Source organism: Sabethes cyaneus, chromosome 3, assembly GCF_943734655.1.
Source record: "Sabethes cyaneus chromosome 3, idSabCyanKW18_F2, whole genome shotgun sequence".
NCBI classification, from domain to species: Eukaryota; Metazoa; Arthropoda; class Insecta; order Diptera; family Culicidae; genus Sabethes; species Sabethes cyaneus.
This window is the reverse complement of record NC_071355.1, coordinates 242,686,061-242,703,023: the sequence shown is the minus strand read 5'-3', so window position 1 is coordinate 242,703,023 and position 16,963 is coordinate 242,686,061. Positions and strand designations below refer to the sequence as shown.

General features: G+C 39.3%; 2 protein-coding genes across 2 annotated transcripts; both read left to right on the top strand.

Moving 5' to 3' along the window:
• The first annotated feature begins 10,032 nt into the window (after positions 1 to 10,032).
• LOC128743476 (kynurenine formamidase) lies at positions 10,033 to 11,065 on the top strand. Its single transcript, XM_053840068.1, has 3 exons — positions 10,033 to 10,165; positions 10,219 to 10,534; positions 10,600 to 11,065. Exons 1-3 carry the CDS (start codon positions 10,042 to 10,044, stop codon positions 11,063 to 11,065), a joined length of 906 nt encoding a protein of 301 aa, XP_053696043.1. The 5' UTR covers positions 10,033 to 10,041.
• A 281-nt stretch (positions 11,066 to 11,346) lies between these two features.
• On the top strand, positions 11,347 to 12,841 carry LOC128740981 (serine hydrolase-like protein). The gene is made up of 3 exons (XM_053836557.1): positions 11,347 to 11,364; positions 11,419 to 12,335; positions 12,745 to 12,841. Exons 1-3 carry the CDS (start codon positions 11,347 to 11,349, stop codon positions 12,839 to 12,841), a joined length of 1,032 nt encoding a protein of 343 aa, XP_053692532.1.
• The last annotated feature ends 4,122 nt before the right edge of the window (positions 12,842 to 16,963 follow it).

The following is a 16,963-nucleotide window of genomic DNA, read 5'->3' as shown; positions in this document are numbered from 1 at the left end:
TGAGAAAAATGCTGCGTGGGCGCTCAAGATGCGCAGAGCTACGTGTCAGAACGTAGAAAGACAGAGCCAGAAGAAGACGCAATAAACCCAAATCTTCAGGGAGAAAAGCACTGTCTGGAAGAGTGGGCGTACGTGGAGTTGGAACGGCTGCATCGTTCTCAGGAAACGCATCGCGGTGCGACAAACGGAGCAAAGGTACCAACCCAACGACAGACAAACTTAAGGAGGCCATCATGCAGCTGAAGAACAATAAATCGGTGGGGGAAAATGGAATCGGTGTGGAGCTCATCATAATTTACATAGAGACCAGAAATCCGGCCACTCGTGTTTCCCAGCTAATTATTAGAATTTGAGATGCAGAACAGGCTCCTGCAGAGCAGGAGTGGAAAGATGGGATTATCTACTCGATCTACAAGAAGGGCGATAACTTGGGAACTATCGTTTTTAAATGCCGCCTACAAAGTGCTGCTCCAATCCATTTTCCACCGACTATCACCAGTTGCGAATTGCTAACAGATTTGTGGGAATTATCAAGCCCGCGTTATTGAAGACGATCAATAAAGCATCAAATATTTACACTGCGGCAGATCCTCCAAAAAGGCCGTGAAAACAGAGTTTGTTCGTTGACTTTAAAGCTGCATATGATATCGTCGACCAAAAAGAGCCAAGGAAATCATGGACGAGAACGGCTTTCCCGGCAAACTGCTCAAACTGATTTAATCTACGATGGATGATACATTTTCAGGTTTCGGGTGAATTGTCAAGTTCATTTATATAGGTACTAGCTGACCCGACAAACTTCGTATTGCCACAAATTAACCTGTGTTGTATATAAATCATGAATCTCGGATGATCTTTGTCACAATCTCGAGTTTTGCAAGCCCCCCAGTGGGCGGCGCTTCCGACGGTGGGTCACCGGCAATACTCGCGACCGTCTCGTCCTGAATGATCTAGTGTTACTATAGATAGTTTTTGTGGTCTTGTATTGACTAATGTTTTATGGAAGAGTCTCGAATTTCTCGAGTTCGATTAGTTTTTGAGTTTCGCAAAAAATTCTGTTTTATTTGTATGAGAGTCCATATCCCCCTACCACAGGGGTGAGAGGTCTCTAACTATCGTAAAATTCAAGACTCCAAAATCTTCCACATGCCAAATTTGGTTCCATTTGCTTGATTAGTTCTCAAGTTATAAGGAAATTTGTATTTCATTTGTATGGGAGCTCCCCTCTTAAAAGGGGAAGGGGTCGTAATTCACCATAGAAAAAATTTCTGCCATCTAAAACTCCCACATGCCAAATTTGGTTCCATTTGCTTGATTAGTTCTCGAGATAAGAGGAAATTTGTATTTCATTTGTATGGAAGCCCACCCTCTTAAAGGGGAGATGGGCCATAACTCGCTTGTTTTTCATTTGTATAGGAGCCCCCCCCCCCTCTTAAAGTGGGGAAATCCAAATATACCGTAGAAAATATTCTTGCCTACAAAAAGACCCACATGATAAATTTGGTTCCATTTGCTTGATTAGTTCTAGAGTTATTAGGAAATTTGTAATTCGTTTGTATGAGAGCCCCCCCCCCCTCTTAAAAAGGTAAGGGGTCCTAATTCATCATAGAAAAAATGGTTGCCTCCAAAAACACCCACGTGCCAAATATGGTTCCATTTGCTTGATTAGTTCTCGAATTATGAGGAAATTTGTATTTCATTTGTGTAGAAGCACCCCCTCTTAAAGTTGGGAGGGGTCCTAATTCACCATAGAAAATATTTTTGCCTCCAGAAACCTCCACATGCCAAATTTGGTTCTATTTGCTTGATTAGTTCTCGAGTTATGAGGAAATTTGAATTTCATTTGTATAGGAGCCCCCCCTCCTAAAGTGGGTAGGGGTCCCAATTCATCATAGAAAAAATTTTTGTCTCCAAAGACACCCACGTGCCAAATTTGGTTCCATTTGCTTGATTAGTTCTCGAGTTATGAGGAAATTTGTATTTCGTTTGTATAGGAGTCTCCCCTCTTAAAGTTGGGAGGGGTCCTAATTCACTATAGAAAATATTCTTGCCCTCGAAAACTTTCACATGCCAAATTTGGTTTCATTTGCTTGATTAGCTCTCGAGTTATGAGGAAATTTGTATTTCATTTGTATAGGAGCCCCCCCCTCCTAAAACGGGGAGGGTCCCAATTCATCATAGAAAAAATTTTTGTCTCCAAAAACACCCACATGCCAAATTTGGTTCCATTTGCTTAATTACTTCTCGAGTTATGAGGAAAATTGTGTTTCTTTGGTATAGGAGCCCCCCCTCTTAAAGTGGGGACGGGTCCTAGTTTATTATAGAAAATATTCTTGTCCTCGAAAACCTTCACATGCCAAATTTGGTTCCATTTGCTTGATTAGTTCTCGAGTTATGAGGAAATTTGCATGGAAGCCCCCCCTTTTAAAGAGGAGAGGAGTTATAATTCCCCTTATAAAGAGAGGAGGGGTCTCAATTTACCATAGAATAAATTCTTGTCACCGAAAACAACCACATGTCAAATTTGGTTCTATTTTCTTGATTAGTTGTCGAGCTATGCAGAAATTTGTGTTTCATTTGTATGGGAACCCCCCCTCTTAGCGGAGGGAGGGGTTTCTAACCATCACTAAAACCTTTTCTGGCCCCAAAAAACCTCTACATGCATACTTTCATGCCGATTGGTTCAGTAGTTTTCGATTCTATAAGGAACATACGGACAGACAGACAGACAGACAGACAGACAGACAGAAATCCTTCTTTATAGGTATAGATTTCTATACAAGATCCGAATGAGCGCGACTAGCTTCATACTGTTATGCAACCCTGTGCTGAAAGTTGTATATTTGATAGCCACTATTAGTGTAAAGGATGGAATTTCAGCTTGTGCGCGCTTTATTACGCTTTATTCATGATTCCGAATTTGTTAACCAATTTGTTTGAACTTTCAATTCAAACGTTAAATCCGTACAGCTGTATGCCTGTGAAACGTGGTGCGTTTCAACGGGGACAACGCAAAAACTGCAGATATTTATTAGCCGGTGCTTGCGATATATCATTCGTGCGTGGTGGCCTGACAACTGGATATCCAATTAGGAACTCCAACGTTGATATCATCAACGGCCGATAGCAATAGAAATCGTGAACGTAGGTAGAAGTGGATCGGTCACACCTTGAGGAAAGGAGCGAACGAGATCTGCAGAGAAGCACTCAACTGAAATCCGCAAGGACAGCGTAGAAGAGGCAGACCCAGAGGCTCAAGGCGACGCAGCTTAGCCAACGACATCCAAGCTGTAATTGAAATAATTGAAATATGGCGAACATCATAGTTTGTGTTTTACGTGCTGTGATAATTATTAACTAATTTACGTGTGAAATTGCAAGTATACAGTGGAATTTGTGTTTCCAAAGTGTACCTTAAAGGGAATATTATCAAGATAAGTAGAAATTCAGTAGCAAGAGCGGCTTGTTATTGAATTATTTACGATATAAATTTGCAGCCGGCTTCGCCGCTGCCGTATTGTGATATACCTTTTGTCTTTGTCTCTATTGCCTGTGTGCGCTGTACGTAGCGTCCACCGTGCTAGGCAATATGGAATGTGCAAAGTGTAATGGGAATGTATTTATCAATGATCTTGTCTGCTGCCACCGCTGCGGCGGGAGCTTTCACTCTCGCTGCGGTGGAATAAGTGGACCTGCTGTAAAATTGATCAATGCAAGCGATAATGTACTGTTCAAGTGTGATGGCTGTCTATCAGATCAGTGTTGTGGCGAGCAGAATGTTTTTGCAGTTTCGGATATCATATTGATGAAAGGTGAGATCAAGAAGATTTCAGACTCCATCATAGATATCCAAAACAACATTGCTGCTCAGATAGACAACGCGTTTAAGAGCAGGATGGAAGAGTTGGGATTAAAAGTAAATGGTGCTATAAATGATAGATTTCTGGGCTTTGAAAGAGTTATGCTTGAAAAAATTAATAATATGGCTGGATCATTTTTTGAAATGAAACGTAAACAGGAATTAGTTACTATGAATGAACATGTTTCAGATTCGGAAAAATTGAGCGTAAAAAGTAAAAAGCGTAAATTGAATGAGAGCGGTAGTAACGCGAATAATGAAGAGGAAGAGCTTTCCTTTGCTAGCGTGTTGAAAGGGAATGTAAAGAAGCGTAAAGCTGGTCCGGTTATTGTGATCAAACCAAAAGAGTCCTCCCAGAGTAGTGAGGCTACAAAGGATTTTTTAAAATCGAAATTAAATCCAAAAACACACAAAATAAGTAATTTTAGAAACGGGAAAGATGGCTCGGTTATTGTAGAGTGTGCAACAAAAGATGTTGTGGAACACGTGAAAAAGGGCATTGAAAGTAATCTTGGTGAGAGTTACACTGCTGTTGTTCCCATTCCCCCGGTGCCAAGGTTAAAAGTAATGGGCATGAGTGATCAGTATTCTTCTGATGTCTTCATTGACTTTTTAAGAAGTCAAAATGAGGATATTTCCATAGATCAAGTCAAGGTTGTTAATATATACGAGAATCCTCGTTTTAAGTATAACAAGTTCAATGCGATAATTGAAGTTGATAAACAGACTTACAACTGTTTATTGACTTCAAAAAAAGTGAATGTCGGTTGGGATCGATGCCATATTGCTCCGGCAATTAATGTTTTGAGATGCTTCAAATGTGGAGAATTTGGGCACAAAAGTACGGATTGTAAGAATGACGAAACGTGCTCTTTGTGCAGTGAAAAACACAGAACATCTGATTGTACATCCACTGTTTCGAAATGTGTTAATTGTATTAAATTCAATAAAGAACGTAAAATGAATTTGGACGTTAACCACGCAGCATCTAGCTCAGAATGCTTAGTTTACAAGAAATTGTATGAGCAGAAAAAAGGCAGTTTACATTTCGATAAATAGCAACCAAACTCCAAGAGAAATGTGAATCAATTTGACATAATGTATTTGAATATTGCTGGGTTATCTACAAATTACGTTGCATTGCGACAGATTGTAGAGGAAAAACGTCCATCTTTGATATGTTTGTCAGAAACACATATTGTAGATATTGATGCATTTGATCAATATTCTATACCGGGATACAAAATATCTGCCTGTTGTTCACATTCAAGGCATACTGGAGGGGTTGCTATTTATGTCAAAGAATCTGTTCAATTTATTCTTCGCTACAACGAAGCAATTGATTGTAATTGGTTCTTAGGTATAACAGTGGAAAGCGGCATGAAGATGGGAAATTATGGTGTTATTTATCACTCTCCCAGTTCTAGTGACCAACGATTTATAGAGATTTTAGAAAACTGGTTTGAGATATTTGTAGATTGCAGTAAATTTACTATGATTGCGGGAGATTTCAACATAAATTGGCGCGATAACTATAATTCGAATCATTTGAAGCGATTAGCGGAATTCTTTAATTTAAAACAAATAATTAAAGAATATACGCGTATTTCCAGGTTCAGTAGAACTTTAATAGACCACGTTTACGTTAACTTTGACTCTGTTTCGGCAGTGGTGTGTCCTGAGTTAAAAATTACTGATCATGAGACGATAGTAATAAATATCTATCGTAGCTTGAACAGTAGTAATAGTCTGGTGAAATTAAAGACCTGGAAAAATTACTCGAAACAAAAGGTATCGGAACTTGTTGCACGAAGCTTGGATTCTCCATTAACAGGGAGCCTTGATCAGAAAACGGCGGTGCTTAATAGCACCTTAAAAGCATGTATCAATCAGTTAGTCAAACAAAACTTCGTTGTTATACGGAACTCGAATAGTTGGTACAATTTGGATTTGCTGCGCCTTAAACGCAAAAGAGACAAATGGTACAAAAAGTTTTGTAAAACAAATAGAAGTGATCATTGGTACAACTATACCGTTTCGCGGAATATGTATTCACAGTCTCTAAACAAGACACGGAGTGAATATATACAGAGGAAAATTGATCAACACAAAAACAACAGCAAAGAGTTATGGAGAATACTCAAATCTTTGTTAAAACCTGGCGATTGTAAACCGCGGTCCATAACTTTTAACGGCACTGAAGAGCAATCTGAACAAACAATCGCTACTAAGTTTAATAATTATTTCATTGATAGTGTTTCTTCAATTAATCAATCTATTGAATTAGTTGATGAACCAGATGAAATAAAACAACCGATTGCCACTAACTGTTGTTTTAGCGATTTTCATCCAATAACATTAGTAGAACTTAAAAATATTTGTTTTTCGTTACAAAAAACGACTGGAATTGATAATGTTAACGCTAGAGTCGTACAAGATTGCTTTCATGTCATTGGACACAACCTGCTGAGCCTTATAAATGAATCATTGCAAACTGGGCACGTGCCACATGTTTGGAAGGAATCGTTAGTGGTTCCGATTCAAAAAATTGCTGGGACGATTAAAGCCGAAGAGTTTCGCCCTATCAATATGTTGCACACTTTAGAGAAAATTTTAGAGCTTGTTGTGAAAGGTCAGCTGTTGAATTATCTTAATAATAACGATTTACTAATACCAGAGCAATCAGGATATCGGGAAGATCATTCTTGTGAAACTGCATTGAATTTGGTGTTAGCAAAATGGAAAGAGAATATCGAGCGTAAAGATACTATTGTTGCTGTGTTTTTGGATTTGAAACGCGCTTTTGAAACGATTTCTAGGCCCTTATTATTACAAACAGTAAAGCGTTTCGGAATAACGAGTACTGCATATAAATGGTTTGAGAGCTACTTATGTGACAGAACTCAAAAGACAATTTTTAATGATTTTATCTCAGATCCCGTGAGGAACACTCTAGGTGTACCCCAAGGGAGTGTATTAGGGCCTCTATTATTCATTATGTACATTAATGACATGAGACGAGTCTTACGTTTCTGTGACATCAATCTTTTCGCTGATGATACTGTGTTGTTCATAGCAGCTAAAAATCTCGATTATGCCATAACACACTTGAATGTAGATTTACGCTCGCTGAGTAGATGGTTGAAATTCAAACAACTGAAGTTGAATACCAGTAAAACCAAATTCATGGTAATATCGCGCAACCGTTTGAATGATCACGTTGATGTAGAGATTGACGGGGAAATCATTGAACGGGTACACGAGATTAAATATCTTGGAGTAATTATTGATGACAAACTCAAGTTCAATACCCATATTGACAATGTTATCAAAAAAATTGCCAAGAAGTACGGGATTCTCTGTCGTTTGAAAAAAGAGCTGAATACTTTTAGTAAGATTCATCTCTATAAATCAATCATCTCTCCCCACTTAGATTTTTGCACTTCCATATTATTCTTAGCGAATGAATCACAAATATCGAGGTTGCAGCGTTTACAAAATAAAATCATGCGTTTGATTTTGCGATGCAATAGATTCACTTCCTCAACGTTGATGCTGGATGCTTTGCAATGGTTGTCGGTGAAGCAACGAATTGTTTTCTTGACAATGGTGTTCATATTCAAAGTAGTTAATGGATTGCTGCCTCGATATTTGTGTGATCGAATTGTAAGGGGAAGTGACATCCATAGATATAATACTAGAAATGCGGCAGAGATTAGAACACCTAATTTTATAACTAGTGCTTCTCAAAATTCTTTGTTCTTTAAGGGAATTAAGATATACAATTCGATACCTAGGCACATCAGACGTACAACGGCGCTATCAGAATTTAAGAGACAATGCATTTCACACGTAAAGGCAGTATTTTGATTTTTTTTTAGTTTATTATATTTTTAATTTAAATAATATTTGACGAAGTTCTTGCTACTGATTATTTAATTTGGACATCTGTTAATCAAGTATTTGTTAGAGATTAATAAAGCACATTAAAACTATTATGTTCGTCACCATGGTGATGATGGATTTTGTAATTGTTAATGTAGTTAAAAAAAAGAGAGTAGTCTTCAAAGGTTTGAGAACCGCGCGCGTTAAACAGATATAGAGGACTGATTTTAAATTTGACTGTTCTTTCTATTAGAAATATCTGACTTTACTACTAGTAATTGACAAATTCGTGAGTGTTCAGGAAGATTTGGATGCTTCTGCTTGTTATTAGATGTTTATTTTCCTAGCCAGTCAAGGATTTTTTCGGGTTGGAAATTTTTTTGATTTCCCTGGGTGGGGATGCCCTTATAAGTCTCATACTAAGTTGAAGGTTGGACTTTGCTTTGCTTGCTGATTACAGCGGGAATGGCCTCGTCGGGACTGCGTCGACTTAGTAGCGGGCTAAACTGGGTATCGGCTTAACCAAAATGATATGAACATCTTGGTAACTGGCAGAAGGTTGCAAATTGATACTGGAGATTCTTGGTTTGGAAATAACTTGAAAAATTATATATTTTTAATAGTTATAACTTGTATTTGAATACCATCGCAGGAATTTATATCTGTGTCAAAAACCAGATCGTTTTGTTTGCCTACCTGGTTCAAATGTATATTCACTAATTATCTATTAGATAAATCGACTATCTCAAACCTTTGTAGGGGAATGAGGTGGGCTCCATCATCATCATCAATTTGTAGACGAGAATCTGTCCTGGCGACAGGTAGAAGTCACGGCGAGTAACCATCAACAGTGGAGATCTCTGATTTCATCCTTTTGTTCCGCGTGACCGGCGGACATAGACACATAAGTAAGGAAGAATTTGTTAAGGGATATTTACAATAATTTTTGCACATTGATATACAAGTTGGTGCTAGCTGGAACAACTAGCTCGAAGTTCCCAGCAGATTAAAATATACCTGAGCTAAACGGTACTCGGTAGACGTCGGATTGGAGCAACCAGGGCACTAATACAATTGTTCGATCCACTGGATTGAGAGTTTTTTAACTTCAAAGCGGCTAGAGTAGGAAATGAGAGTCATTAGCATGAATCAACGAAACAGACCGTGCTCATGCTATGCTTGATAAATGTCCAGCAAAATCAAGTTTTGTGTCCGAAACTTAGGAAAAAGAAAAATCGTTCTTGTGAAACTTTAGGCACGGAAAGGCTATGACAAAAAATATATATTTTGAAAATTTTCGTTGTGGTGAAACATTATTTTTCTTACTTTTTTCGAGTTTTTCGCAGCAGTGAAGTATTTTGTGAAAAAAAACTTTTTCTAGATTATATTGTTCCTGGATTGCTAAAAATATTTGCGCATATTTTCATAAAAAATACTATGCTGCTTCGTTCAAGAGTAATGAATTTTTAAAATAAACGATGTCTGAGAAAATCGGAAAAATTCGCTTTAAGTCTTCTGAGAAAATAAGAAATCTCGAAGTTTTCAAAGCTTGTTTTCACTTATAACATCCAAAACTACGCTCTCCCAGTTGGCTTCGAGGTATGCCGCTGGCCCAATAAGCCAGTCGCAGTATGTTCGAATCTCGGCTGGGAGAGGCTGTTAGAATCAATAGGATCGTAGCAACTGGCCCTGCAATTGTCCTGAACTCTAACAGCTGGCTGCGAAGTCTGTCGTATAAAAACAGAAGGTCAAGTTTCGATAACGGAATGTAGCACCTAGGCTTTGCTTTTACCTAAAACTACGTCCGTGAACAAACTTCCATGGTATATTTCAACATAAGGTTTCCAATAAACATAAGCAATGTACCATCATACAGCTAAGTACTAATAGCCACATCTCACATCAACGGTGAGTAGACAGAACTGGAAATCCGTAAAATAGTTTGTTAGAATATTCTAAACATTTTTTAAAGCGTCTTGCAAACAACGCTACAACATTAAAGTATGACTTCCCTATGACCTGAGATAATCAACAAGCAATATTCATCATCCTCACTCAAACCGAACATACTTTCCAATTCGAGAGCCTAAAACAGGAAATTTCACCTTATTATGATCACTTTGAACGGCTTCAGGTTATCAGGTTACTCATTCGACGGCAGTCAGCATCGCCTGAATAGGTAGGTATAGGCACTTGATAATATTGAAAACAGTATGATTTTTGCCTTCGAATGGTTTCCTCATTCAGTAATCAGCCATTTAAAAAGCCATTTAATTGATCGTGAAGCACTCTATGGGATGGATACACCAAGTGCGGAACAAATTGCCATTTGGGAAAAAGAATATTCCCCCAGCGAATGGAATAGGCGCTTTCCGTCGGCCGAACAAGTTATTGAGTACCATGTGCAATTTGTCACGGAAGGTAAGTTATTCGGATGCAATCAATTTCAATAAAAGTAACACTGCATTTTTCAGTTAGTGACCAATATAGAAGGGAACTTAAATGCACTCTGAACGTAGCATATGGTCCGGGTAAACATGAAAAAATTGATATTTACGGTGATGATTTACCGAAAGACGCCCCTCTGTTGGTGTACATTCACGGTGGCTACTGGCAGATGTTGAGCAAAAATGATTCTGCGTACTGTGCGAAACCTCTGGTCGAAAACGGATTTCGAGTGATAATTGTGGATTATGATCTCTGTCCCGATGTAACCCTGAGTGAGCAAGTCAAACAGGTGAAGCGTGCTGTACAGTTTATAATTAATAATGCTGCAGAAAATAACGTCAAGTAGGCGATGGCTAAAATAACAACAGCTTGATGTCAAACTTTATGGCCAATTTTTAATTTTTCAGTGATATTTCATTGGCCGGTCATTCAGCAGGAGCACACCTGATAGCTACTTCCCTAGACGGTGACTTCCTCACTGCAGCTGGAAGTGGCATCAATTTGATCAAACATCTCTATCTTATCTCCGGCGTGTACGTGCTGGAGGAATTGCGCCATACCAAAGCCGTTAATACCAACAATTTGCTTGACTTGGATCAGTTTAAGGCGATAAGTCTATCACCTTTACATTTGGAGTATGCACATCTTACCGGGTTAAACCTAAAAGTTCACTTATATGTTGCAGAAAATGACAGCAACACGTTCAAACATATGTCAATGAACATGTGTAAACATATACAAAATTACGGAATAGAAAGCTCGGTGCAGATTCTTCCTGGTTTGGACCACTTTGATATTGTCGAAAAGCTGTCCGAAGAAAATTTCGTTATAATACGCGATATATTAAAAAACAGCAAAGTATTAATAAAATAATGCAAGTACATAAATTACAAAACAAATTTTAATCCTTACATGGCAAGACGCCATCAATGAATGCCTAATGCCTTGCGAGGTATGAGAGTTTACATCGCGGGGTCATTGCTGCAATTGTCTCATATGGCCAATTACGCGCTCATTATCGGAAAAATTGCACGCTTCAATTGACCGATGGCTTTCATCTTTATAATCACCCTACTAATCACCGGAGCTATAAGCCACATTACTTCCGACTTCGTTCAGATTTGTCGCTATTTTTGTCGAGTCTTCTCCAGGAAATGGAAGGAAAACAATCGGTGCGTTAAAGAAAAAGTCCACAAACACTTGAATTATTTGTGTCATTCTTTCAGAAGTTTCGCCCAATTCAAATACCGATTCCCTTCGGGCAGTTGAGTGGTAAATGGTACGGATCCAGTGATGTTCGGCCACTTTTATTCATACATGGATACTGCGATAACAGTGGAACGTTCGATCGTCTAATTCCGCTACTCCCGCCGCATGGTAGCTATCTGGCAATAGACCTCCCAGGCCATGGACTGTCCTCAAATCTACCGGATGGTATTGTGTATCACGCAACTGATACGATAATCGTCATTTTAAGAATAATGCAGGCCTACAATTGGACAAAGGTATCTCTAGTTGGCCATTCACTGGGTGCAATGATGTGCTACATGTTTATTGGAATCTATCCCGAACTGGTGGATCTCTTCGTCGCAATAGATGCTTTCCAACCATACTTCCCAGGTAAGATGCTTGAGCATCTGGCTCACCACATCGAGCGAACTTTGGCATCAGACATGGCCAACAGACGGAACGAATTACCCAAAGTATATACCCACCAAGAAATGTTGGAGAAAATTCATCATGGACTAGCGAGCACGATTCCCAAGGAAATATGTCATCATTTGTTGGCGAGAAATATCGCTGCCTCCAAACACCGACCGGAGAAGTATTTTTTCCGCCAGGACAGCCGAACCAAATTTCCAAACGTCCTGGGTTGGTCAATGGAAACGAATGCTCAAGCTGCTCGAAACATAACTTGCCCGGTGCTAATCATCAAAGCTACCGACTCGATTCATTACAGCGATCCCGATGAGTGCAAGCAACTGATTGAACTTATGAAAAAGAAGCCCAGCTCCCATGTAACATTTGTAACGGTCAAAGGCTGTCACTATGTGCATCTGATTGAACCGGAACGGGTGGCGAATGTTATTACGCATTTTCTGAACTCGTGCAAATATTCTAGAGAAACCGTCGAAAGTAAATTGTGAGTGAAACTTGAAATCTGTGACCACAAACAAGTTGAAGTATTTTTTATGCAAATTTGTGACGATAGTTGTAGGTTGTTTTAATAAACAAACACGGGTGCAGTTATGCTTAGGACAGTGCAATGTAAAATAAAGCCCAGATGTTACGTTCCGTTTTCGAAACTTAACCTTTTGCTCTTATTCGACACTTTGCAATCAGCTAGGATTGACTCCAACAGCCTCCTCCAACACAGATTCCAGAATGGCAAACATTATACCTCGAAGCCAACTGGAAGGCTAACGCAGTGCTGAAAGTGTGAAAAATTACATCAAATATCTGTTTTTTTTTAATTTTCTTGAAATTCAAGTTTGGTTTTCCAAAATGTGCATTCTAAACAGTTGACAATTCTGTTCCTGTTAACTTCGAAGGATCACGCCAAAGAAGAAATCTCAGAGCAACAATGAACGACAGTCGCAGACCATTAGGCAAAAAGTTCACATCGTTAAAGTAGAGAAGAAAGATTAAAGGCCCCGAGATGACTGCCTTCTACAAATTGCTCTCCTAAATTTTGTTACGTTGTTTATCCCCAGTAGCAAGAGAATTCGTCGAGTAATATCAGGTGGGCTTCATGGGGTCCTGTACACTACGGATCTAGTTTTTACTCTCCGACAAATTCTCCGCAAATGTCGGGAGTACAAAGTTCCCACGCATCATATTTTCGGGGATTTCCTGGCAGCATACGCTACAGTCGCGCACGAACAGCTATTGCAGATAATACACAAGAACGGTTTTTCGGACAAACTGATGCGGCTGATGTGCTACGTCCGCGATTCGGGAACACTCTCGAGTCCTTTCGAATTGCACGGAGGGTTCTAGCATGGGGATGGCAGACGATGTTGACGTTAATAAAGGTGTGAGCCAACTCCTAGCCTTCGCAGAAGGCCTCGACATCGTTACTAGAAACCTTAGGATGGCTGAGGTAATCTATGCCAGATTGAAAACAGAAGCTAGAGAGTTTGTTGGGTTACAAATCAATTCGTCGAAAACCAAATACATGGTAGGAAGAGACTCCAGAGAAAACAACGTTTGCCTCCCACGGACAATGGCTATTGACGACGATGAGCAGGAGGTAGTTGACGAGTTCGTATATTTGGGCTTACTGGTGACCACTGATAATGACACAACCAAAGAAATACATGAACGCATTATAGCAGCAAATCGTGCTTAGCGCGCCGTTGGTGTCTTTGAACGGAAAGTGTTGCACTCTATGGAGAAGGCGGACAAACCAACAAAATAGACCAGCTACTAGAAGAACTACTCAAACCGTGAAAATTGACTGGCTGGGACGTCGTAATGATCTCGACAACGATCCCACAGGAATGAGGAGCAGAAGTGTGTAGCGGGCAATAAGATGGATCATCCAAATGGCAGTCGACTTGCCGATTTTACGCAACATTACAAGGCTGTGATGAATAGCCATGATCCGAATCGAATGGAGGCAACTTTTGCGTATATCGCCGGCTGCTGGGCCCATTACCTAATAAAGCCTAGTCATGTAAAAATAGCTTCAAAGTGTATCAAATACACACTATCGAAGAGATAAATTAAACAGCAAGCATAACGGATCTACCACTTTTAGTTCCGCAGTGATTGCCGTCAACCATCTGTGGGAGGCGCACGTTTATTTCCCTTAAGCCTATACATTTCATACATTTGTCCTAGACCTTTACAACCATTTCTAAAAATCGTGCCTCTCGATTTGACACCCCCCAGTCAAGCAAGAGCGATGTTGAAAGCGAGTCTCGAAGGGACTCGAGAGTATTCCGGAGATGCGCAGAAAACACATCATTCAATCCAATGTAGCTCTGATTAGTCGCGTGAGTTTGTCCGGAAAAATCTCGATCGACTGTTGGATGGTAAAAGTTGAGTCCATCTCCATAATACCTACCTGTTACTTCCCTATGAATTCTCTTTCTATTGGAGATAGACTACGTAACAACATCTGGGAGAACACCTTATAGGAAGCGTTAATCATCCTAATACCGCGGTAATTTCAGCAATCGAGCCGATCGCCCTATTTATAAGTGAGACAAACCACACCCTCCATCCATTCCTCCGGTAGCTTCTTCTCCTCCTAAATACTCATCCAGTGAAGTACCGTTGTTAGTGGTTCTTTGCCATTTTTATGCCTGCAGTTGGTCCCTGCCGGTGACTCTCTTATTCTTCAGCTGACCATCTGAACTCGTCGGATCGCTTCGAAATTGGGAGTCGGCGCGCTGTTATCGTTTGTAGGCACTCCTAGGTTAACTTCCGTTCCATCTTCTTTTGTTATATCGCCATTGAGATGTCCATCGAAGAACTGCTTCTACCTGTCAACCTGCTCACGCTCACGCTCGTTTTTTTTTTTGACCTAGTTTGCTTCCTCATCCCTAAAAAAATCAGGCTTCGGTATGAATCTTTAACGTGATTGGTTCACTTTCTTATAGAACTTGCGCGTCTCATTAGCTCAGAATAGTTGTTCTAGCTGAGTATGAAATGGAGAGAGTTACCTGGAAGGAGCGTCAAACATAGCTCTGGCTCTCTCAAGCTCCCACCTAGCGCCTCCTCGCAGATCTACGTCAAATGATGACGGTCGATGGCCTTACCCGGAAATGTTTCATGTACTTACTGAAGTAGCTAAGCTTGGTGGTGCGAACTAGAGCGCCTGTTCTCCAGGTGAGGAGCGGCTCACACAGCGTCTGTCTCGAAACGGGCGGCTGAATATGAAATGCTGTATCCCGCAAGCTATACCTAAGATGGCAGACCCATCAGGTGAGGTGGTATACCGAAAACTCAATTACCACGAACAACGAAGAAAGAAATTCAGGACGGAACAATCGGTATAGGACACGGCAAGGAACAAGGAAACTATTAAGGGATAATGATTGGAAACTTGGTACCTGGAATGTCCGATCTATCCATGAACCGGCACGGGCAGGCTTGCTTGCTCGAGAGCTGCATCAACTCGGAGTGGAGATCGCTCCCAAGTAGCACACGTTGTCACAATTGAGTCGCAGCGGCTGATATGCGACAAATTTAAATGTAAAACTTCGGTTACAGTAACCTAAAATATAACAGTTGTGTAACCGAAATAGCGCAACTTATGTAACTAAATCTGGTTGCATTAACAGTTACTCAATAACCAATATGTAACATGTATAGTTACAAAATGGTTACTATTGAAGTTACACATAAACTGTAAATTGACTTTCAATTGGTGGCAAATTAGTTATCTTGTAACTTTTATTGCATAGCGAAAATGTAGCAGGTTCCCAAGTAGCACACGTTGTCACAATTGAGTCGCAGCGGCTGATATGCGACAAATTTAAATGTAAAACTTCGGTTACAGTAACCTAAAATATAACAGTTGTGTAACCGAAATAGCGCAACTTATGTAACTAAATCTGGTTGCATTAACAGTTACTCAATAACCAATATGTAACATGTATAGTTAAAAATGGTTACTATTGAAGTTACACATAAACTGTAAATTGACTTTCAGTTGGTGGCAAATTAGTTATCTTGTAACTTTTATTGCATAGCGAAAATGTAGCAGGTTTATTATTTCAATCTATGGCTGTCAACGTCAAGCAGTAAATTTAACTGTTGAATATAGAAGAGTGTATAAATTATTATTTCAACACAAATTTTAATGCAGTTTCAAATTTATGGTGAAATGCATGATTCTAGCTTTGAAAAATTCACGCGCTCTTATTTAATATAGCTTTTCGTTACTTACTTCTTTGAAAAATTGATGTTTTGTAAATCAAATATAAAAATTTAAATTTTAATTTTTTGATTTTTTAAATTTATTCTTAGCAATAATGAATTAGTGGAGCATTCACCTAGAAACCATTAAAAATCAAGTTGTTTTCGCTATCACTTCTATCACAGTAAAATTCATAGCCATTTTGCCTTTGGTTCTAACTACTACACCATCGTCCTTGAAGTTTTGTATCGTTTTCGGCATATTGCATGAAATGATTTTAAGCAGCCATTGTTCATTGTTCACATTGTTGATATCGGAAAAAGGAATTTTTTAGTGATTGTTGTGAAAAGAAAGTGTTAATTTAATATCAAATAATAGTTTCAGTTTGAATAAAACAGTTACCACCAGTGTTAATCATAGAAGGTTACATTTCAGTTACATTCTAGTTGTACGTAACCTTAGCCTTCGACCTGGTTACGGTATCGGTTATACGGTAACCAATATTAAATCTGTTGTAGTCACTTATTTCTTATGTCGTCATTTCTAAGTTACACTGTAACCTATTTTCATTGCCGGTTTCGTTTCGATGTAACTTGATCGTTTTGACGTTTGAGAATAATCATCATTTGTTTACTTAATACCAATGTCTGGGCGGAGAAGATTCCAAGTACCATCAATTAAGTAAATAAACGCATTTACAAGAGCATTTCACAACCCGTGTACCAATTGTTTATCTTTACCATTAGCAATATTCTTCAGGTCTAGTTTTTCCTTAATCCGTTGTGTTTACAAGGAACAGTGAACAAATTGTTGCGAAAATGTTACTAGCCGACTTTTTTTGACTTCGTAACTGCTCGTAACGGAAAATTAACTGTTTTGCGACCAGCAAGTTGATGACA